The sequence below is a fragment of the Procambarus clarkii genome, chromosome 91, assembly GCF_040958095.1.
Source record: "Procambarus clarkii isolate CNS0578487 chromosome 91, FALCON_Pclarkii_2.0, whole genome shotgun sequence".
NCBI lineage: Eukaryota > Metazoa > Arthropoda > Malacostraca > Decapoda > Cambaridae > Procambarus > Procambarus clarkii.
In genome coordinates, this window is record NC_091240.1 from 4,218,697 (window position 1) to 4,243,131 (window position 24,435).

General features: G+C 40.7%; 2 protein-coding genes across 4 annotated transcripts in view; one reads left to right on the top strand and one right to left on the bottom strand.

The window, feature by feature from the left end:
- The window catches only part of LOC123773934 (uncharacterized), a 46,252-nt gene extending 42,129 nt beyond the window's left edge, over positions 1-4,123 (bottom strand). For both annotated transcript variants that reach the window (XM_069318665.1, XM_045767917.2), the window contains exons 1-2: positions 4,014-4,123; positions 759-835 (exon numbers count right to left, since the gene is read on the bottom strand). In XM_069318665.1, the coding sequence (XP_069174766.1) occupies positions 759-835 (77 nt within the window). In that variant the 5' untranslated portion in view covers positions 4,014-4,123. The remainder of the gene's footprint in view (positions 1-758; positions 836-4,013) is intronic.
- A 9,238-nt stretch (positions 4,124-13,361) lies between these two features.
- The window catches only part of LOC123773937 (uncharacterized), a 106,139-nt gene continuing 95,065 nt past the window's right edge, over positions 13,362-24,435 (top strand). For both annotated transcript variants that reach the window (XM_045767921.2, XM_045767922.2), the window contains exon 1: positions 13,362-13,566. In XM_045767921.2, coding sequence (XP_045623877.1) covers positions 13,441-13,566 — 126 coding nt within the window. In that variant the 5' untranslated portion in view covers positions 13,362-13,440. The remainder of the gene's footprint in view (positions 13,567-24,435) is intronic.

Sequence of the window (24,435 nt, forward strand, 5' to 3'; positions counted from 1 at the left end):
CCAGGAGAGCAGACACTCTCACACTAAATGTACAGCAAATGGGTGATAAAGCCCTGTTCACCCTATCATCACTAACTTGCAAAGCAATTGTTACCTCACCTTAAAGAGAACAAAGTGTTTCCCCCCTTTCCACCCACTACCAGAATGTTAAAAGGAACCAAAGACTGCAGCTAAAAAGAGGAAGAAGAGAGCAGTGACCACTTCCAAAGATGAGGCCCATCCCACAGTAAGAACAGTAAACTCAACATAGCCCAAACCCATACAAAGGAGAATAATGGAGGAACCCGAGAAGCAACAATGTCAATACCAGACACAGCACGAACTACAGTAAATACAAGGCTGACAAAAGGAGGCAACATATTTAACAGCACTGGTGTGGGTTAAAATAAGCCCAGTCAGAAGGAAATCATTAACTGTCTATATCACTGAAACCCAAGATTGGAAAACAGAAACTAGGCAGCCTCACCAAGCAATGCATCCAGCCAAAATCTTGGCATCCATGAACAATGAATGATCACAGAGTTCAACTCAATAGCAGAACCCTGTCCAGCAGCAAAAGAATATTGTTTAGTCATTCTTAAGAGTAGTCAAGTATAATAAGTACAGTACTCTATTAAGTTTTGCTTAAAGATAAAAAATAAAAGATATAAGCTTGCCAATAATAATCTTGCAGAATACGCTGCATCATAAACTTGTATACAATACAGTATGATTCTACACAACGAACACAAAGAGCACGAGGTAAAAAATCTACTTACCCAGATACGCGATAGAATCTCATCAGAAAGACAAGAGTCACAAGAAGCGACCATATTGGTGGCCAACTACCATGCATCTGAAATTATACCAATATTACACTTGTCAAATAATAGTCTTAAAGCTAACAACAAAATTCAATTGTGTAAGTTCTCACAAATAATTCTGTATTGACGTTTCACTTCGTAAAGCCAAAGATACTAAAGTTCACCTTCATTGGGAAATAAATATAATACACATTTGTATTGGACTCCTATCAGAAGCAAACAAACATGCAAGTAAAACATGTATGCAATACAGAACAATGGCTCAACAATCGGGAAAACTTCTCTCAATTGCTTGCTCATTATGATAATTTTTTTTTATCTTGTATACCTACAAAATCTTAAGAGCTTAGGAATGATCTTTTTTATATAAATTTCTGTACATGGGCATATTGTACATTGTTTACATCACATTTAACTGCTCCATAATTGAAGATCTTCCATATATGTTGGGATTTAGACCTTCATGAGGTACTGAATCCAAATAAGTTATTCAGAGATTTATTTTTCCCAGAACATGATCCGTCAATCATTTTACACTCATATCCTCAATTACTGATGAGTGTACATGGAGCATTAGCTCAAGTTCTTGACATATTGTTTATAACATAAATTTTCTAAAACAATTACTGTAGTGTATATGATGAACTTTCATCGTTATATATTTATTTATATACAAGAAGGTACATTGGGTTTGTGAGAATACATTGGATAGTACAGTATTTACACTCTTGTAAAGCCACTAGTACGCGCAGCGTTTCAGGCAGGTCCTTAATCTAACAGATAATTTTAAGTAGGTAATTTCTATCAGAATTGATAAATGATAAAGATACATTGCAAGAGAAAAATGAGATGAGAGAGCTTAGTAAGTATATTAAAGCACATTATTATATTAAAGCTCTGATTGATTGATTACATTGACAGCTTGATTAGTAATTTAAACAAGATTAATAGACACCATACAGCAGATTGACAGCACATATAAGACAGCAATGATCACAATGGTAAAGATGTTCAGATTGGGTTCATAAAGATTGGGAGACTGGGTAGCAATAGATACAGATAAACAAGATTAATAAACACCATACAGCAGATTGGCAGCACATATAAGAAGACAGCAATGATCACAATGGTAAAGATGTTCAAATTGGGAACATAAAGGTTGGGAGATTGGGTAGCAATAGATACAGTGCAATTTTAAGGCAAAAAGTGAAAAACTATGAAGATGAAATTAGGTACTTTTTAGTATTGATTTTGAATGATGTAAAAGTTGGACAGCTTTTCAATTCAGTAGGGAGTGAGTTCCATAAACTGGGTCCCTTTATTTGCATAGAGTGTTTACACAGATTAAGTTTAACTCTGGGGATATCAAAGAGATATTTATTTCTGGTGTGGTGATAATGGGTCCTATTACATCTGTCCAGGAAGAGTTTCAGAGCAGGATTTGCATTTAAGAACAGGGTTTTGTAAATGTAGTTGACACAAGAGAATTTATGGAGTGAGATTATGTTTAGCATGTTTAGGGAGTTAAACAAAGGGGCTGAGTGTTGTCTGAAAGCAGAATTTGATATTATTCTGATAGCAGATTTTTGCTGGGTGATGGACTTGAGGTGGTTTGCAGTGGTTGAACCCCCATGCACAGATACCATAGTTGAGATAGGGATAGATTAGTGCATAATATAGAAAGATGAGAGCAGAGTTAGGTACATAATATCTGATTTTGGAGAGTATACCAACTGTTTTAGAGACTTTTAGTTATGTGTTGTATATGGGTACTGAAGTTGAGTCTCTTGTCTAGGAATAAGCCAAGAAACTTTCCATCATTTTTATTGCTAATGTTTACATTGTCTATCTGAAGCTGAATTGCATTTGTAGATTTGCTTCCAAATAGGATGTAGTAGGTCTTTTCTATTTGAAATGAATTATAAACTGTAAACAATCGGCCACAATAACAGTCTCCGTGGTGTAGTGGTAAGACACTCGCCTGGCGTTCCGCGAGCGCTATGTCATGGGTTCGTATCCTGGCCGGGGAGGATTTACTGGGCGCAATTCCTTAACTGTAGCCTCTGTTTAATGCAACAGTAAAATGTGTACTTGGATGAAAAAACGATTCTTCGCGGCAGGGGATCGTATTCCAGGGACCATAGGATTAAGGACTTGCCCGAAACGCTACGCGTACTAGTGGCTGTACAAGAATGTAACAACTCTTGTATATATCTCAAAAAAAAAAAAAAAAAAAGTGTTAGTTTATAACAACAGATATAACACTAACCACTTGGTATATGACCCGATCTCAAAAATTAAATTTTATCAAGATAGTATTTTTCTTGTGTACTAAGTACTGCATATACAATATTGACAAATGGTATAAAATTTATAGGGACAGAAATGCTATTGGGCTTATCATATACAGTATAACAAAGCAGTTATACAGCCAGTGGATAACTGCTGGGTTATAAGTTATCTGCTTGGACCAGACCCCTTGGTGCTTAATATACCCGAGTGTTGAGTGCACAAAAAAAATATATCCTAGATAATAAAGAGATGGAATACTTTCTAGTGCAAATTGCCTCCATGTGTCTAGTAGTATAATTAGCTTTTTTCTCAATTCACCGTCGGGGATCCTGAGTTCGATTCCCAGATGGGACAGAAATGGTTGAGCATATTTCATTTCACCTAATGCCTCTCTTCACCTAGCAGTAAATAGGTAGCCAGGCATTAGGTAACTTATGGGGTTGCATCCTGTGGAAAGTCAGTAGTTCAATCTAGGGGAGGGGGATCTCGATACAAGGCTGAATTATACATGTACAGGCTTCCTGTCCCCAACAATACGAATTATGAAGTAAAAGAAGAAAATAGTAAATGGGGGGAAACTGTTGCTTGTTGTTCATTGGGGGTTAAGGGCTCACGTGGATCAAGTACTGTAAAAGACCTGCCAAAAAGGCTATAATGCTGAAGTAAATCTAACGCAGTTGGCAAATAAACAATGAATTATAAACTGTAAACAATCGGCCACAACAAGAAAACAATAAACTTAGCTAGAGGCAGAGAACTGCCGACCACCATAGCCTCTCTTTGACTACTTACAACACCGCCAAGAATTCAAAGTCAGGAACATAAACGAAAATATATCAACTATAAAGAACCTTCTTTCTTTAAGTCATGCCTTCGTCTTCTTGATGGTACGTGCAGTGTGCATGAAGAATGTCATACCTGGAATACGTCTTGTTCTTGATAGTAGGTGCAGTTTGCATGAAGGGTTTGTCCTCCCGGGGAATATTTCAGGCCCCGGCACAGCTATGTTTTGACAGCGGCGGCTGAGCGCTTCCAATCCTATGACAATATCAACATTCTCTTTGACCAGTGATTTTAGGATTATTTATTTTATTTATTTATATACAATAAGGTACATTGGGTTTGTTTGAATACATAGCATAGTACAGTAATTGCACTCTTGTAAAGCCACTAGTACGCGCAGCGTTTCGGGCAGGTCCTTAATCTAACAGATAATTTTAAGTAGGTAAATTCTATCAGAATTAATAAAATAACAAATACATTGCAAGAAAAAAAATGAGATGAGAGAGTTTTGAAAAAATGAGAGGATAGATTTAATGAGTAAATATATTTTCAATAGAGTTGTGTTTCTTTATAACCAATGGAAGGCGATGGTTAGTAAAAGGTCTCACTATTTTTCGTAACGTTAAAATCAGATTTTAAAATCAGTACTTCATTCATAATGATGTGCTGCCCGAAATCTTATCGAAGTATCCAAAATGTGCTTACTGTAGGTAATGCATGCACATGACTGTAAAGCTGCCGCCCAGTTGCGTGGGTGTGGAGCACATGATTGTAAAGCTGCCGTCCAGTTGGGTGAGTGTGGAGCACATGACTGTTAAGCTGCCGCCCAGTTGGGTGGGTGTGGAGCACATGACTGTAAAGCTGCCGTCCAGTTGGGTGGGTGTGGAGCACATGACTGTAAAGCTGCCGCCCAGTTGGGTGGGTGTGGAGCACATGACTGTTAAGCTGCCGTCCAGTTGGGTGGGTGTGCAGCAAGACTAGTAACTGTGTGACTCATCATAGATGTAAAGTGCCTTGTATAGTGACTGTTGTGAGCCTCTTGTTGATCACTTGTGACACAAAAGATTATTGATGTGCGTATTTGTGTGGGTGATTAAATATGTATTTATGTATGTATACGTACATATATATGTACATGTATGTATAAGTATGTACATAAATATGTAACATTAATAATTTTGTAACTAGCGTCAAAGATTGTTATTTGCTTAGCTTAACGAACTAGAGGGTTCAGTTCCTGAACCGATTATGTGCCTCTAATCCTTCACACCACCGCCCACGGGATGGGTATGGGGTGCATAATAAACAAAGAAATTAAAAATTTAATTGGGTCCCCAACTGTGTGAGAGCTGCGGGTAAAAACCAAAGAGAATAAAAACTTCAAACATTTAATATAACAAAAATGACTAATATTACACCGAAATAATAATTAATGAAAACAAAACCCTTAGTCATTTGGCTTTACACAAGATGAAAAAGAGAAATAAATACAAGTGAAACTTACGTTATTAACAAGCGTGCAAGTAAATTCTTTATACAAAAGCTGTATGCGTTTACCGTCATCTAAGGAAGTGAGAGCAGTTGTTACAGCTGAGAGCACTCGAAGGATACTCTGTTGAGCTGTACACTGGCAAGTCCTTTTATACGGGCCATGACGTCATAATTGGCGCGAATTCTATAGGTATAACTATCCGCCGACAGAAGAATGGTCGTTAGCGGGTATCGTCTGGTCCCCTGCTAAGGCAGTTGGTGTGGTGGTGTCTTGGATACTGGAGGGTGGACTGGGGAGTTGTTGTGTCTAGACACCAATATGTTTGAATACATATTGTTATTGAATCTTGATGTTGGAGCATGCAGGTACGTTGATGAATAGGCGGTAAAGGGACAGGCAGAAGATTACCGTAACACTGTATAGTCTCACATGCATTTAACATTCATTTTCTATAACAGCAAACGGAATAAAGCACCAAACATGGTAGACTATAAAGGATCCTTTTAATCACGATTTACAATGTGAATTTTATTTATTTATTTATTATTTAATTCAGTGTAGATATGATAGAGCCCAATAGGCTCAGGAACCTGTATACCAGTTGATTGACAGTTGAGAACTGGGACCAAAGAGCCGAAGCTCAACCCTCGCAAGCACAACTAGGAGAGTACATCTTCCTATATCATAGTACTTATAGTAACCATTTGATTAAACGTATCATTATGTACTGTTGTACCAAAGAAACTCACATTTTGTACTATTAATTGTATAGTCATAAGGAAAAAAAGCTAAAACCCAAACTTAAACATTCCTAGGCCTAGTTTAGCGTAGCGCATATATAAATGAGTTAGGTATACAGGTATAGCTGTATATACAGGTGTATACGGCTGCTGAACCAGCGGTTACTCCAGACCCACTGGGAGGTATATATATACCGCTTCTCAGTGTATATACTCATGAGTGTTCATTTGAGTTCAGGATTAAAATATATTTTCGAGTTGGTCAGTAAGCTATTGTGGCGGCCTTAATAATCCAACAAAGGCTGATAGGCCTATCAGTCCCTGCAGGTGGCCACATCTACTCTCTTACCTGGCCACACCTGCTCTCTCACCTGGCCACACCTGTTCTCTCACCTGGCCACACCTGGTGGCCAGGTGCTGGTGCCTCTCAACCTGCTCGGTTGGAAGGCGGGACCAAAGAGCAAAAGCTCAATCCCCGCAAGCACAACTAGGTGGATCCACCCGCCCTTCCTGCCAATCATACTGGTATATAACACCACACCACCGCGCCTCCTCGAGGTAGCCATCACTCATCGCTGCTAACAGAGTGGGATACAGTTAGGAACCATTCGTGCGTTCAGTTCCCGTCTGCCTGCCTGGCCATCCGCGCACGGGCGTACATGCGCTGCCTCGTACCACTTGTACCGGCTATTCATACCCCTGCCACCTGTTGCGTGGATTAATCTTCATCAATCAAATCTACTTTGCGTTAGATTTACTGAATAAGTTGATGAAGAACGAGTGGCAGATGTTGTGAAGTGGTGATTTGGTGTAGTCTGTGTCTGTTCACAACACTGTCCATCATATACACTAAAACCCGGCAGAACTCTGTTGGAATACAGTGTCAGGCGGCCAGGAGCTGGAGTCTGGCCAGGAGCTAGGATCTAGTTATGTTCTGAGGAACATAAATAGTCGCGAACTGAGAAAAATATATATTAATCTGCTTGAAACATTATAAATTAAGCAGAATAATGTTTACAAATCATCACAAATATATATGACGAAATTCTTAAAATGCTAATTCACGTCACACACGATGAATGGCTCTTTAGAGGCAGTTGTACGTTAATTAACGCTTCAAGAACTTGCAGTAATATCTGGAACCTGACACTAAATATGTTTTCAATTATATTTCTCTTCAACATCACTTTCGGATGTTGCAATAGGCTATAAGAGCGCATTGTCTTACAACCCAGACAAGAGTTTGTCTTGTCTGGATTTTTAAACATTTATAATGGTGCTGTTTTATATATATATATATATATATATATATATATATATATATATATATATATATATATATATATATATATATATATATATATATATATATATATAAAACAGCACCATTATAAATGTTTAAAAATCCAGACAAGACAGTCGACAAAAAGTCGACAAAACTTTAAGTTTTAGATTTATAATTCTGGCACGAATCTTCTCGATATTTCTTATGTTTTTCTTCACTGAAGCAGGAAGACTAAAAATTAACTCTCCAAAGTTCATTTTTACTTATTATTTGGGTCTGACGCCTAGTGATGCGTTTCGTAAGGTCTCGCCTCACATTCTCAAAGACACATTCTTCTGTTTAAGCTCTTGATTATATCCTCTAATGGTGAGGCGATAGGTAACATGGATGAATGACATACATGGAATATTAATGGGGTTATATATATATAATGGGGTAGTAAATTAAGAATGTGATATGTTGGCAGTTTATGTTCTACTGGCTGCTTCCGTTCCTGTTGCAGGGTCATTCGGTCCTGCTTCTTCATTGGCCCGTGGTCTTGAAGTGGGTAGAGTGAAACTGTGATATGTTTGGCTGGTTACCAGACAGTTTCCAGTTAACCAGTTAACACAGTGTCACTCTACCCACTTCAAGACCTCGGACCAATGCAGAAGCAGGGGCCGAATGACCCTGCAACAGGAACGGAAGAAACGGGTAGAACATAAACTTCTGAAGATGTATTCTTCAGAAGGATTAATAATACATCTTCATCCTTCTGAAGATGTATTATTAAACACGAAAATACTTAAGGAAATTCCTGTTTCAATTCTTCCTTCGTGGTCTGACACTGTCACATTTTTTTTATCGCGTGTTAATGTTCGTGATTTACACACACATATATACATGTGTATTATGTAAATGCAGAGAATTGGATCACCACCCCAATTTTGTCCCTATTCCTTCTGAAACACTTGGCGCCCGGGGTAAGAGCGTCACCAGTTTTTGGAAGGAACTGGATTCTAGGCTAATTGAAACAACAAGGGACCCTAGAGCTGTCAGCTTCCTTTTCCAGCGCCTCAGCGTGACGATACAAAGGGGAAATGCACACTGCATTCAGGGTTCCTGCCCGCCATCTGAGGAGCTGGAGGAACTCGACAACTTACGATAATCACCTTTGTACCTTATATATAACTCCTTTTTGTAATATAAGGAGGTGGTAGGAGAAGACAATATGTGCCAGCGCATGTGGGAGCCCAACATGGCTCCCCCGGGTGCTACATATACATATCATCTTCTTTTATGTGGATAGATATATATGCGAAGAAGCTTGAATGGTCCCCAAGCAAATATGCACCCGAAAACACCACACCCTAGAAGGATTCGAACCCAGACAGCCAGGGCTCCATGAACCTCAGCGTATAAAGTACTATAACTAGACCATACTGACTGTACAGAAAATGCTGGAAATCGTGAGACTTTTAACCCAATCTCCCGACAGAATTCGATGGTCAATTTTAGGGTACAGTTATTTCATATACATATATTGTGATATCAACGCTTTCTATGGAGTGAGGTGTGGTAACATCGACGCCATCTATGGACCTGCACTCCAACTCCAAGACATTAAGTGGGACAAAGACAACGCCATCTGTTGGCGGAGGTGTGGCAAGTTCAGCGCCATCTGTGAAAGGTTCCTGTTCGTACCTCAGTTAGGAGGTGAGGTCAACGATGAAGACCTCTGGTGAGTGAAGTAACGATATCAACGCCATCTAGATTGTGCATCCGATAACATTTTCAGTTCTCCGGTAAAAGGCTGCCATCCTGTGTTCTCCTTGTTTACTTTCTGTCTGGCTGATGACTATCATGTCCACAGAGGTGACGTGGATAGTCTATTGCACTGTAGACGGTAGTTCACCTTGGGCAGTTTCAGCCAACTACTGACTTAATTGTCCATCTGAGAACACGTGGCAGCCGTCGGTAGTACACGGGGGCCAGATTCACGAAGCAGTTACGCAAGCACTTGCGAACCTATACATCTTTTTTCAATCTTAGGCGGCTTTGTTTACAATTATTAAACAGTTAATGATCTCCGAAGCACCAGGAGGCTGTTTATAACAATAACAACAGTTGATTGGCAAGTTTTCATGCTGGTAAACTGTTTAATAAATGTAACCAAAGCCGTCAAAGATTGAGGAAAGCTGTACACGATCGTAAGTACTTGCGTAACTATTTCGTGAATGTGGCCCCAGGAGCTGTTGTACTTGTGCGGTGATATTGTGTGGACCGACCTACCCGGGATTTGACAGTCACAAGGCGACAGCACTGGTCGTCAGCTGACAAGTTATGCTAGTGTGTAGTCTGACTTCTGCCAGGGTGTTAGTGGAGACCCCTGGACGTATTATTTGTGACTCCTGTCAGCGTGTTGCTGAAGATCTGTCAGTGTGTTTCTGGAGAACCACTGAGAGATTGATTGATGAAGATTAAGCCACCCAAAAGGTGGCACGGGCATGAATAGCCCGTAAGTGGTGGCCCATTTGAGCCATTACCAGTATCAAGAGCTGATACTGGAGATCTGTGGAGGTGCGACTGCACCCTGCGTGACGGGAGATGTTTCCCGTGGAGAGGGTAGAAATAGCCTAAGCTACTCTATCCCTTTGAGATGTATTTCTTTCTTGTCTCAATAAACATAACTTTGAATTTTGACATCGTAACGATACGGTGTGGGACTGGCCCTTGTTATTTATTTATATATATACAAGAAGGTACATTGGGTTTGTGAGGGTACATAACATGTTTACATTCTTGTAAAGCCACTAGTACGCACAGCGTTTCGGGCAGGTCCTTAATCTAACAAATACTAAATAGTTAAATTCTAGCAAAATTTATAAAATGTTAACAGGCACATTGTAAGAAAAATTTGAGATTAGTAGGTAAATTAAAGCACATTGAGAGCTTTAATTGATAGCAGTGATGGCATGATTGATAATTTTGACAAAGATTAGTAGGTACAATAAAACATTGATAGCACATATAAGACTACAGCAATGATCACAATGATAAAGTTGTATGGCTTAGATACATATTGAGGGATTGGGTAGCACTATATGCAGTGCGAGTTTAAAGCACTAGGTAGGAAACTATGAAGATGAAATTAGGTACTTTTTGTTTTTGAGTAGGGCAAAAGTTGGACAACTTTTCAATTCATTAGTGAGTTCCATAGACTAGGTCCCCTTATTTGCATAGTGTTTACACAGATTAAGTTTGACTTTGAGGATATCGGAGAGATTTATTTCTGGTGTGGTGATTATGGGTCCTATTACATCTGTCCAGGGAGAGTTTCAGAGCAGGGTTTGCATTTAAGAACAGGGTTTTGTAAATGTAGATGGTACAAGAGAATGTGTGGAGTGAGTTTGTTGAGTAAGGTGAACACGCTGGTGATTACCATTGAAAGTGGACGGCGTATACTTAAAGATAGAGGACTCACCGGGATTCGACGAACCCTGCATATATATTAAGTGGCCTTTGCGAAAGAGACGCTGTACATGTGTAGTTATACAACAGAATATACGGGTGGAGGTGTTATTAAGTCTTGTTTACTCTCCCTCCCTTTCCTTTACTCCTTGAACTACATAGCCTTCCCGGTTTGGTGCCTTCTTTTGATAATTACTTTACTCCTTGAACGGTTACTTGCTACTGCCAATTCTTGATAACTTCCCATTGACTTGGGATGGAGCCGGAAAAGAGGCTTTGACCCCATAAGCAGAAAGAACCCGGTTACTAGCTCAAGCAGGCCGTAACATACATACAAAGGGGGGTAGAAATAGCCTAAGCTGATCTATCCCTTTGAGATGTACTTCTTTCTTGTCTCAATAAACATGAACATACATATTAGATACATATACATAGTATACTACCATATGCTTATTAACCTAAAGTAGGTCTATATTTTTAAGGAATACAAGAGAGAAAAAACATTAATATGGGATTATATAACCCCTAAACCTGAGTACATTAAGGAGCATAAACTTACCATCGAATAATGGACTTGATTGATTGGGGATAGGCTATATAAGAATATATTATATTCACAGAATTAGGCTCTAATTCTGGGAATAAGCCATCGACTTATAAATCTGTTCTTTATATTATTTAATTCCTGTCACAACTCTTGCAAATTATAAAAATCTAATTTATACAATCCTGAGCTTATATTAAATAGTTCGCTATTTTTTTTTAAGGGTTCAATGTTTCTTTCACTAATAAGCTTACAATCAAAAGTTTTGTTTGAATTAGTCATTTGACTGATTCCAATTTCTTAAAGCAAAACAATGCATTTGAGTTCTGACCTGTCCTTGTGCTATATGTTCTTTGATCATTGGTCAAGATATCTGTAAGTTTGCGCAACATATAAAACCTATTACAACCTTCGCATGGAATTTTATACACACAACCATTGCAACTTGTTGAAGTTTTAATCAATTTTTTTTTCATATCGACATTTCCTAAATGCTACATTGATATTATATTGTTTAATAATTTAGGGATATAATTGAAGTAATGAAATAGCTGAATGAGTGTATTCTTTATAGTGTGTTAAGTTTTCAATCTAGGGGCATTATTTACCTGAGGGCCACTAACTCAAGTGACTTCGATGAGGAAAGGAAGCCAACGGCTTGTCAGAGGTCACCCATATTTGTCCTGATTAATTTTTACGAGCAATTTGATCAACTTTATCAATAAAAGACTTGGGATATCTTAAATTGAAGCGGAAACTATACATGACACTAATTTCATCATCTATAAACTCGGGACTACATATCTATAGAGGCATCGAAAATATCAAAGAAAATACAGTTTGTGTTAATCTTTGATGAGGTGAGTCCGCTACCGCTCACAGGATGGGTGTGGGGTCCGCTACCACTCACAGGAAGGGTATGGGGGTCCACTACCGCTCACAGGAAGGGTATGGGGGTCCACTACCGCTCACAGGAAGGGTATGGGGGTCCACTACCGCTCACAGGAAGGGTATGGGGGTCCACTACCGCTCACAGGAAGGGTATGGGGGTCCACTACCGCTCACAGGAAGGGTATGGGGGTCCACTACCGCTCACAGGAAGGGTATGGGGGTCCACTACCGCTCACAGGAAGGGTATGGGGGGTCCACTACCGCTCACAGGAAGGCTATGGGGGTCCACTACCGCTCACAGGAAGGGTATGGGGTCCACTACGGCTCACAGGAAGGGTATGGGGTCCACTACCGCTCACAGGAAGGGTATGGGGTCCACTACGGTTCACTGGAAGGGTATGGGGGTCCACTATCGCTCACAGGAAAGGTATGGGGGTCCATTATCGCTCACAGGAAGGGTTTGGGGTCCACTACGGTTCACAGGAAGGGTATGGGGGTCCACTACCGTTCACAGGAAGGGTATGGGGGTCCATTACCGTTCACAGGAAGGGTATGGGGTACGTAATTAACCAAGCTAATCCGAGTGAGAATATGAATGCGCTTGTCTAATATGAAGTGTTATTACTGTATCCAGAAAGCTCAAATATCAATAATAAACTCGTAATCATATCTTAAAAATCACCAAACAAATAAGAAAGTATTTGTTCATGGCCAATCGCGGTTACGAATCCAGTTGTTCAACGTAAACATATGAGTTTCCGGGAGAAGAAACATCCCGTTTTCTTCGACATTGTCTAAAGAATGTTTTGGTCAAACGCCTCAGGCCGATGGTGTTCGAGCTGCGAAGGAACATCTCTACTGTTTCTAAGATTTACTCGAAAGCGTCAAGAAATCGTTCAGATGTTGAATGCGTATGTATTTAGTGTTTAGAAAGTATTGCCTAAGTGTAATATAGAAACGTTTATTGGAATATAAGAGAAAATATGAGAGTGAGAGAGAAGCGTTTAGGTTCCCATCCCTGCGCAGCTCGGCCCCCTGGCGGACAGGTGCGGCCATGGTTCAGGGCTCGTCAGTTCCCTGTGAGAGGTTGTGCGGTGCGGGTGGGGACGCTCCTTTGTGGTTTGCCTCTTAAGTGTAACTTTTTTAATCCTCCCTCGAAAATGCCTTGTTCGGCGATTACGCTATCCTTAGCGACGATCTGTGCTGTGGTGTCGGTAGCTCTGCTGGCTATCGCCTTCGGCACAGATAACTGGCAGTACATCAAAGTGAACCGCATTGATATCGAGGTAATATGTCTTGGCTTCAGCTCTCGGCCAATCTTGAACTCGTCTTCAAGACGTTTGGGAATTATTTGTCTAATTATGTGTGTGTTTTAGGATGTCTCTAGAGTATATATTTGTTATGGGGACATAGGGTAACTAGTTTATTACTCATGTTTTCCTACTAAGATATATCTCCAGGGTGTATTGAGTGATGTTGAAATAGTCTACTGTCTTCTCCCCCCTGGGGCCCACCTGGAGGTCTTTTTCCCCCCTGGGGCCCACCTGGAGGTCTTTTTCTCTCCTGGGGCCCACCTGGTGGTCTTTTTTTCCCCTGGGGCCCACCTGGTGGTCTTTTTTCCCCCTGGGGCCCACCTGGTGGTCTTTTTCCCCCTGGTGGCCTTTTTCCCCTGGGGGCCACCTGGAGGTCTTTTTCCCCTGGGGGCCCACCTGGAGGTCTTCTCCCCTCCCCTGGGGCCCACCTGGTGGTCTTCTCTCCCCTGGGGCCCACCTGGTGGTCTTCTCCCCTCCCCTGGGACCCACCTGGTGGTCTTTTTCCCCTGGGAGCTCACCTGGTGGTCTTCTCTCCCCTGGGGCCCACCTGGTGGTCTTCTCCTCTCCCCTGGGGCCCACCTGGTGGTCTTCTCTCCCCTGGGACCCACCTCGTGGTCTTCTCTCCCCTGGGGCCCACCTGGTGGTCTTCTCTCCCCTGGGGGCCCACCTGGTGGTCTCCTCTCCCCTGGGGGCCCACCTGGTGGTCTCCTCCCCTGGGGCCCACCTGGTGGTCTCCTCTCCCCTGGGGGCCCACCTGGTGGTCTCCTCTCCCCTGGGGGCCCACCTGGTGGTCTCCTCTCCCCTGGGGGCCCACCTGGTGGTCTCCTCTCCCCTGGGAGCCCACCTGGTGATCGTCTCTCCCCTTGGGGACCACCTGGGGCCCACCTGGTTGAGTCTGGGTTTACTTTCAACCAAAATTATAATTTATCAATGAAGCATGAATATACCATAATTGTTAAATATTAATATACTATAATTGTTGCAAGTTAATTACAGAAAATACTGTACACGCTACATTATTTTGTCAGGAAACCCTCTTTAATAAAACTAAAGTTGTCTAGTATTAAAAGAAATGTGATATCCGGCTTGATATTCCTAGTGTTGCGACCTTAACATTAGACGTGAGAAAGTTATCTAGTTGTATTTTTAATCAATAAACCTCAACACTTAATGACACGGGGATCGTCCACGACGGGAAATGTATATTACTCCTACTTCCTGCTCCGCATTGACATTAACTTGGCCATTCTATCACAAGCTGAACTCCGGAAAAAAAAACCCAGAGTGGGATAGACTAATCCCCACTGCTGTATGGAGTGCACAAGCGAGAACACAAAATATATTTCCATGGTGATGTTGCAGAAGTTGCCAGTGGCACTGGTTTATAGGTAAACTGAGAAACGGAAAAAAAGACATCTGGGTCTGGGTCATAATATGAAGGTTGTGGAGGCAGGTGACGGCGGGGCGGCCGCCACTACCACAAGCCTCACCAACCAACACAGTAATTTCACCGAGGGTCCAGGAAGTGATCCCATCTTACATTGTTCTTAGTGGAGTGAGTTGCTGGGATTCTGTTATTTACCTATTTACTGTTGTTAAATGCCTGGGTAAATACATCCGTGAAGGCTCATCTAAGGGCTTGTGCTGTTAGAGAGCCATAGCAAATAATCGTATGATGTTGGGTGTTTAACAATTGGTAAAGGTTTGCTGTAATCTTGACCATTTCAGAGAAATCGTTGTTGCTGAAACAGACTTTTGCCTTTATTATGTGACATTAAATATGGCTTGACGCCTTAATCCCTACTAAATCTATCTTGCAAACGAGAACTTGTCTGCCTAGCCTAATGGGAAACGTAATCAGTATTGAGATATAATTTCATACAGATAAAAAGTATAGTATATAACTTGCAGCATAACGTTGACAAATTGCTGGGCATAGGATTCGAAAGTCAAAACTAATTACCAAATTAGTTTTTATGAAAACAATTATCACTAATGATGGTACGAACGTCTGGCTAGATTTTACTAATGTCTTGCTCTTTTTTTTTTTACTTAAACTTATTTTCAAAAGAAACTATCTTGGCCCGATTCTTTCACAGTCTCAATACAATAAATATTTTCTACATAGGTGAGATTCAACCCGTCCTTCTGTTTTGATAGTACTTTGTATAGCCAAATGGACCATCGTGCATATATTGACGCAATGGACACTTAGATAGTAGAATTTAGTACTATTTACTTTATAGTTCGGGAAAAAAAGCTAAAATCACGTTAGGGAAATCTGACAATTGTCAGCAGGATACAAACTGAGATATGTAGTAAAAACCAAACTTAAATATTCCTAGGTCTAGTATAGCGCACATATGTGCTATATTAGGCCGCAAATAGCATTAGGCCAAGGGTGGTTAGATTTTATTAGTAACATAAATCATATCCCTTTTCAGTTTGTCAAAAATCACTAGTACCAAATTCTACTTTCTAATCGTCCATTACGTCAATAAATGTACGAAGGTCCATCGTTACTAAAGTACAATCTAAACAGGAAGATGAGCTGCAATAATCACAAGCGCTAGTGGTATAAAATTAAGATTGTAATAATTATTGACGTTAAGAATTGGTACGTTAAAAAAGACATGATTGCCAGCTTTGGGAGCGGAAAGACCCCGAGGGGCAGGCGACTGAGAGCTAGTAGTACTGGTCAAACTTGACCTGACCGCTGTAGTCAGCACGCTGCTCAGACTGTAGGAGCGTGGCCAAGGTTCAGGAGGATCGAAAACCTGTTCCGGCACTGAAATTATAACTTCAAGTACCTCGTGCACACTATATATATAAAGCATTCGATCTCAGAGTAGCGATGACGTAAAAGGGCCTTATACTGTTCTGTCTTAGAACCTACTCGGCCAAGGCGGCATGGGGGTCAAGAGGACACTACAAAATGTAAGTGTGGGAGAACAGTATAGTCACTTGTTTATTATTTCTTAGCCGTCAGTGATGGCCTTGAGGCTACTCCCGTACGCATGCACATCAACAAATCGAGGACCTGCAAATCCTTATGGGAATGTATATTACCGTTACTTAGGCTAATATGAATTGGATATTTAGTTTCCAACTGAATATTCATGTTCAGAGTGTAGTGAATAAGACGCATACAACAGGTAAGTTCTTCATCCTCGAGATTTTTTATATTTAGGAATATTTTAAGACCGAATTGTAACACACTCGCTGCTAAAAATCCACGCATTGTAAAACAGAGGTTAAGGTAGTGACATTGTCTTTCTTGGACTTTTGTATAGGTGCAAATGTCTAGAATTGCATGCTATATTTAATTTATCCTTTAAGTGTTATGCTTCTTATTAATTTCCAGATACACATTGTCATTAATGTCTATAGTATTTAAATGTCGATAAATTGTAAAAAGCACTTTCTCGGAATGTGTCAAATGGGGGGGGGCGTTGCCGTTTTATAATATAAAGTACGCATATATAATTTTAAATGCTGATTAGTGTTAGGCTAGTAATATTAATTGTTTCCTCTCTTAGTGAATAATGTATTTCGAATTTTTGCAAACCAAGTTAATTATAAATGCGGAACTATTTCATGAATTAAAATTTATAATTAGTATAAATGTAAACAGTTGTATATTTATGAATAAAGATTTTAAATTTTAATTCGGTATCAGTAGTGCTAGGCTCTAGGTAAAGATGAAGGGGACATGATTATGGATCATGACGAGTGAGGTGACAAGATTATATGTATAAAGTGAGGATTATTGTGAGGGGAATTCACGGGAGACATCTGTCACGCAGGGTGCAGTCGCACCTTCACAGATCTCCAGTATCAGCTAATGATACTGGTAATGGCTCAAAAGGGCCACCACATGCGGGCTATTCATGCCCGTGCCACCTTTTGGGGTGGCTTAATCTTCATCAATCAATTGAGGGGGGATTGCCTATGAGCCAACAATTTTAAGGAGCATCATAGAAAAATAAATAAGCGGCATTGCAGTAGCAGGAGCCACCCACATCTTCACAAACGGATTGCTGGACACAGAATATGAGAGTGCTGGCGCTGCTCTTTGCACAGACAGCGAACAGGCATATTGGAGACTGGGAGGACCAGTATCATCAACCCAAACAGGCATTCGCATATATAATTCCACAAAACACTCAAAATGTAATTATACACACACTCAAAAGCTGCACTTCAAATATTAGTAAAGAAGCAGTGGAAAGACAACGTGGAAACAATTACCACCATTTTGTATCTTGGAGCAGTAGCTAAAGGCAAAAGACTCAACATAACCCTAAACTGGATCCCACCCCTTGTTGGAAACCCATTAAATGAGAGAGCCGATTAAACTGCTAAATTGGCAATTCGTCCAGTGATCCACCTAATAATCCAACCCAGCTTTTGAGTACATCAAAAACACCATCACCCAAAAACTCACACCTCAAGAAAGCCCATCTATAAGAGAGAGTAGCAGAAGGTTCGCCCACGCACCGCTCCTATGCCAGGTAAGTCCACTACCGGCTCACCATAGCCTGTGCTACTTGCCCCGCTCCTGTGCCAGGTAAGTTACGGGCTCACAATAGCCCGTGCTACTTGGAGCTTGTTCCGAGTAGCTGAATTTATAATCGCCCTCTGCAATATGGTATCTTCCGGTCACCAAGTTGGACAGGTTAAATATACCAAAGGAATCCACAGGGAAATAGCAGTTTGGTTGTATAGACTACCTCTAGGTTACAGATGGAACTGGGAAATTTATGGAATGTATCTTCTGCCAAACAATCACAGAAAAGCCATTACTTCATTATCTCCTGGAATGTCAAGCAACCAATGACCTTAGAAGAGCTTTAAGAATCTCTGAATCTTGCAGTAACCACCCTGAAGCCATCAACGTTGCCACTCTTCTGGTCAAAAAAGGTGTCCAGCAGCGGGAGACCCTCATAAATATTGTCAAGTAGTATCCTCCCTCGCGATGGCAGCCTGAAGATTTAAATGCGACCTCGGCACACCGTATACATTCACTCAAAAAAAAAATCTACCACTTACGGGCTATTCATGCCCGTGCCACCTTTAGGGTGGCTTAATCTTCATTAATCATTCGAAGTTAAGGGTCAAGATGAAAGTAGAAAAGTGGTTACGGGTCAGGACGAATAGAATGTTACAAGTGTGTTGAGATTGCTCCACCAGCGTCCTAGTGCGTGGCGTCACTGCTCACTGAACACACCTCGACACAGCCATCATGCAACACACATGACATGTGCTCGCATGTGTGTAATCTTTGTTATTCAGTTCATGTTTGCAATTTTTTTTAGCAATTTGCATCATTCTTGTATTATAGTAAAAAGGATCGTGTTTTGACCCGCATTCCAGCGAGTCCATTCCAATTTCCTGGGCTTTTCCAGGGTCCGTCAGTTCTGACGACCAGAGGCCGGGCGCAGTAAGAACTAGTCTGACCAGGTGTCTCCTCTTTTTTTGATCATCGGCTTTACGTTTTACGAAGTATTGACATTGTGCAAGAAGTCTACGGCGGAATTTTAATGTCATAGTGCAATGTTTTTAGCAATTTTGAAGTGCATCAAGTTTTTGGGGCATTTTGTTAATGCATGTCTGTTTTTTATCACTTGCGTAGCGCTTGAATGGCATTACGAACCCAAGGAACGAGAGAGCCAGAGAACGAGAACGCATCGGCCAGAGAACGAAAGGAAGAGCCAGCCAAGGAATGAACATACAAGAGAACTGGGAGCAAGCAAGATAACGCAAATGAGCGCGAGAGCGCCAGGCGGGATGAGGGTCGAGGTGAATGTTGCTAATATCGAAGTCCTCAAATCCCTTGAACAATGTGAAATGCCAAACCTTAAAATCAGTCGTATCTTCCCATTTTGCGAAATTCTAAACTCTACACGCAGAGACATCTGGCGACCCCCACCGCTGTTATTTTTGTCACGTCGAACGTGTGCGATGAATAATTCCCAGTTGTGCATGGAGTTATGTTCCCTCTTTGTTATTATTGGCTAGCGTGCAAACTATTGTCAAGGTGCAACACATACTCGCCGTTGATCTTGTATTCAACGCTGAAAGCGACGTTTTGGTCCATCCTGGACCCTTGTCACGACTTCATGAGGGTTCTGGTCGTACCAAAACATCGTCGCTTTTATTTCACACGTTTGGGTTCAGTTGTATGTTTTGTAACGCTGTATCATGTAGTTGGTACCTTACAGCATTTAGGTATTTCCCGTAGCAATGTGTTCATTACCTGCAGATGTTGGTAGTCAACGAATCACTCACTTGTTATGCTACAACCATCATTAATGGTATAATTAGGCTTCTGAAAGGTAACATGTCTAGTACCGGGTCTTGCGTCTAACCCAAATTAAGAGTCAAGTTAAAAATTATAGTTTTTACCTCCTAATTAAGAATTAGGAGGTAAAATGAAAATGTTTTTTTTTCTATTAAGTTTGTAATCATTGTAAACTACTGTACCGTAATGCAATGTTCACTTTATACACGCTTGAGGAATTAGTTGAAGAAGAATATCAGCAAAATACACGCTCGTGCGCACGCACAGTAAACTGGAGCCTGTATTGTATTTACGGTACAGACATTGTAGTTGGGATCTCAGGTGTGGCGCTCAGTCCCGTTACTCCATGTAGTATTATGGCGCCTACAACTCCGGAAGAAAATATTTTGTTCTGATGCTTAAATGTGGAACTTTTAATTTGTGTTTGTATATCATTGGGAAGGAGGCTGAATCAGAAGGTAAATATACTAAATTCTTGTGTTCAGAGAGTAAACATTAAATTCTTGTGTTCAGAAGTCATTAATTTCCGGGTATCACCGTTACAGCGGCCCGATTCCTGACTAGGCTTCTGCCGGCATCTTCAGCGAAGCTGTTGGTATTTATGCGTTGCATGCGTTGTTGCAAAGCATTCCGATTTGAGATTATTTCGAACTGCATCATCATTTTGCCGCCATCCGAGCGTGTTCAGTTTGATTTCCCACTAAAGGGGACAGGAAGCCTATTACGTTCATCGAGGTCCACCCCCTCCCAGGCTAACAACTGACAATTCCCAGAATGCAACCCACAACAATCTCCTAGCTCCAGATACACATTTACTGCTAGGTAAACAGGCAGCTTGTATAAGGAAACATGCCCAAACGTACAAATCCACAAGGGCCGTGGCGAGGATTCGAATTATTAACGAGTCTGGGATGCTCCCGGACGCAGGTTCGAATCCTCGTCACGGCCCTTGTGGATTTGTTCATTTGATGCATCGCGTTATTGTGATCTCTGTGTGTAATGCCCAAACGTCTTCTGTTGTGGTTGCCACGTTCACGAATGTTTGAGTCGGGATGAAGACAAATTTCTCCCAAAAAACTAAATAATACTGATGAGTTGTTTAATATTAAATGTAATTGAATTTTGGCCAATGATGATGACTATTGTATAAAATTTGTATGGATCCCATCCCATGTTGGAGTTGGAAAACATGACTTTGTAGATCGATTGACCAATGAGGCTTGCAGGAAAGAAAACACTGATAATGACTTTGGACTATCTAATGCAGTTATTAGAAACATACAAATTAAATAAATTACTTCAGATTTAGAAGAACTAAGAAATGCCCAGAGACCTAAAAGCTGCAATATTAAAAGCTATGACAACCTTTGTAATAATAAGTAGTTGTATGGTCAGCACAGTAGTCGGACCAGGCAATGTGATGTAGTCATTGTTCGAATTCGCCTTGGCTATAGACACATCTGGCAGGTTAGTGAGGCTGAGCCACTACCAGAATATTCAGATTGTAAACTGTGACAAATCTTTAATGCATTCACTAGAACACTATATTGTTGAATGTGAAACAGTAAAATATTTTAGACCTGGCCTATTGTACCACCAACTGTGTAACCATTTCATTGACTCAGGTGCACTGGACGACATCCTAACAATTTATCCAAAATTTGCTTGTCCATTTTAAAGAATGAAGAACAATTTTATTTAAATTATTTTAAGCTGCATCTCTTACGGACTCATCCCTGCCCTTGTGTGGCAGTGCATAATATAAAGTTGTATTTACATATTTATACATTGAAACGTGTATACAGTCTAATGTAGTTGATTGTAACCATGATATATAATATATATATATTACAGTATGCTTCAGCCTACACTTTAGACCAATTGTCTTGTATATGATCCTCTGTCCTGTGCGACAGTGAATACCAGCATTATCCTCTCACTCTAACAAGACCTAATTGAATTCCTCAGATTAGGCAAAATTGTAATTAATTTCTGTCAATAAAGATGTTAATGATAAAATGCACCAAAACGATCGGATTGCATTTGTTTTTTTCTAGTCTAGCCTAGCCATCAGCAACCTGGTTGATCAGGTTGATCAGTTACCCTTGTAATTGAGAAACTCCTAAGTATTTCGCAATGTCAGTGGTGCCGTTGTTGTTTTACATTCGGCTTGCCGGAACAACCGTGGACATCTTCAAGAGGAAACTAGATTTATTCCTCCAAGGAGTGCCGGACCAACCGAGCTTTGGTAGGTATGTGGGCCTGGCCCTCGGGCCGGGCTTGGGGAGTAGAAGAACTCCCAGAACCTCATCAACCAGGTACTCGGCACAGCACGGTCTATTGTGAGCCTGTCGTACTCACCTGGCACAGGAGATGTACACTGTGGTGCCGTTATCACAACCTGTCTAAAAATAATTAAAATACAGCTAATTTAGCGGTTGTGTGAGAAGCGATAAGTAGTATAATTTATGGAGGATGGGTTGTGGTGGGATGTAACCTCCTGGAGGAAATCCCAACACACATTCTATGACAGTGGTATCGTTTATGCTCTGCTTTCCTCCAGGAGGTCTTCATGTAGCTTTGTTAGAACAATTTTCTGCCAGATAGCCCCGTTATCAGGCTTATCACTAATAAGGCTGGGCTCCAATTCATAACAAAATGCCTCAGATTCTTAGGGGGGTTTAGAAGTAATAAATCACTATTATAAAAATACCCCTACTATATTTACTTAATGTGTAGATATATATAATATATATAATATATATGTAACTTTGTTACAAAAAAGGAGTTACATATAGGGTATAAAAATGGTTATCATAAGTTGTCGAGTTCCTCCTCCACCTCAGATGGCGGGCAGGAACCCTGAATATATATATATATATATATATATATATATATATATATATATATATATATATATATATATATATATATTATATATATATATATATATATATATATATATATATATATATATATATATATATATATATATATATATATATATATATATATATATATATATATATATATATATATATATATATATAAATATAAATAAACAATTCCCAACACAACTACTTCAATGCGCTAATCATTACCTGCTTGATGGAGTTAGAGAGTTGTTCTACTCCCCGAGGCCAGGCTTTGGCAATCATTGTAATCATTGTAACGATTATTAGTTTATCTTCACACACACACATATACTGAATAGAGGTGAAGGTGGAAGTTTCCATGCTAAAGTAATATCTTGGTATTTTAATATCAAATTTGTATATTATAATAGAACGGGTAAACTGATTTTGCTTTGTAGAGATTAGGCCGAAAAAATGAAAGCTATATTATAAAGATAGTGTAAATTACGAAACAGATTAAAGTGTGCATGACAGTACTACAATACTGTGCATGGAAAAATCATGCACAGTATTGTAATCATGCACTTCATGCAATGGCAACCACCACCTTGAGCTAGAGTGCCGCGTAGCCTATTCTACCTAAGGCCGCTTCGTCATGCTACCTCAATGTCTGCGAGTACATTTTGTAAAATCTTTGCTGGTAATACATGAATTCAGCAACATGTCTTGCTAGGCATGCGTGCACGTGCATAGATGCGTATCTTGCTGTTAATGCATGAATTCAGCAGCACATCTTGCTAGGCGCGCGTGCATGGGTATAAATACGTATTTGCACATTTTTGCATGGCAGTTTGTCTTCTGCAACAACCGTGATGCACATGACGGAAGCGAACACTAGAGATTAACGTTAATTATTTCTAAGATGATAGTTATTTGACCTATACTCCTATACATTAGCTACAAGTTGAATGCAGAGAGAAGTTTCCGAGGCCAGTGGAACAAACCACCAGTCTATGTAGGTTGTGCTCTTTAGATAGCCTAGTGTGTTAATGCTTAAGGTGCAGAGGCATGCCACGGTTTGTGGCTTGAATTTAATGAAACTGGCCGCTTGGTGTCGAGTCTGTTGGCACGGGAGAAGAAGGGAGGAGGGTTGATACGTGATGGTGGTGACTGTTGATGAGGCTGTAGGCAGGAAGGTGGGTTGATACGTGGTGCAGCTGTATGCAGCAAGGTGGGTTGATACGTGATGTTGGTGACTTGATGAGGCTGTAGGCAGGAAGGTGGGTTGATAAGTGATGCAGCTGTAGGCAGGAAGGTGGGTTGATAAGTGGTGCGGCTGTAGGCAGCAAGGTGGGTTGATAAGTGATGCAGCTGTAGGCAGGAAGGTGGGTTGATAAGTGATGCAGCTGTAGGCAGGAAGGTGGGTTGATAAGTGATGCAGCTGTAGGCAGGAAGGTGGGTTGATAAGTGATGCAGCTGTAGGCAGGAAGGTGGGTTGATAAGTGATGCAGCTGTAGGCAGGAAGGTGGGTTGATAAGTGATGCAGCTGTAGGCAGGAAGGTGGGTTGATAAGTGATGCAGCTGTAGGCAGGAAGGTGGGTTGATAAGTGCAGCAGCTGTAGGCAGGAAGGTGGGTTGATAAGTGATGCAGCTGTAGGCAGGAAGGTGGGTTGATAAGTGGTG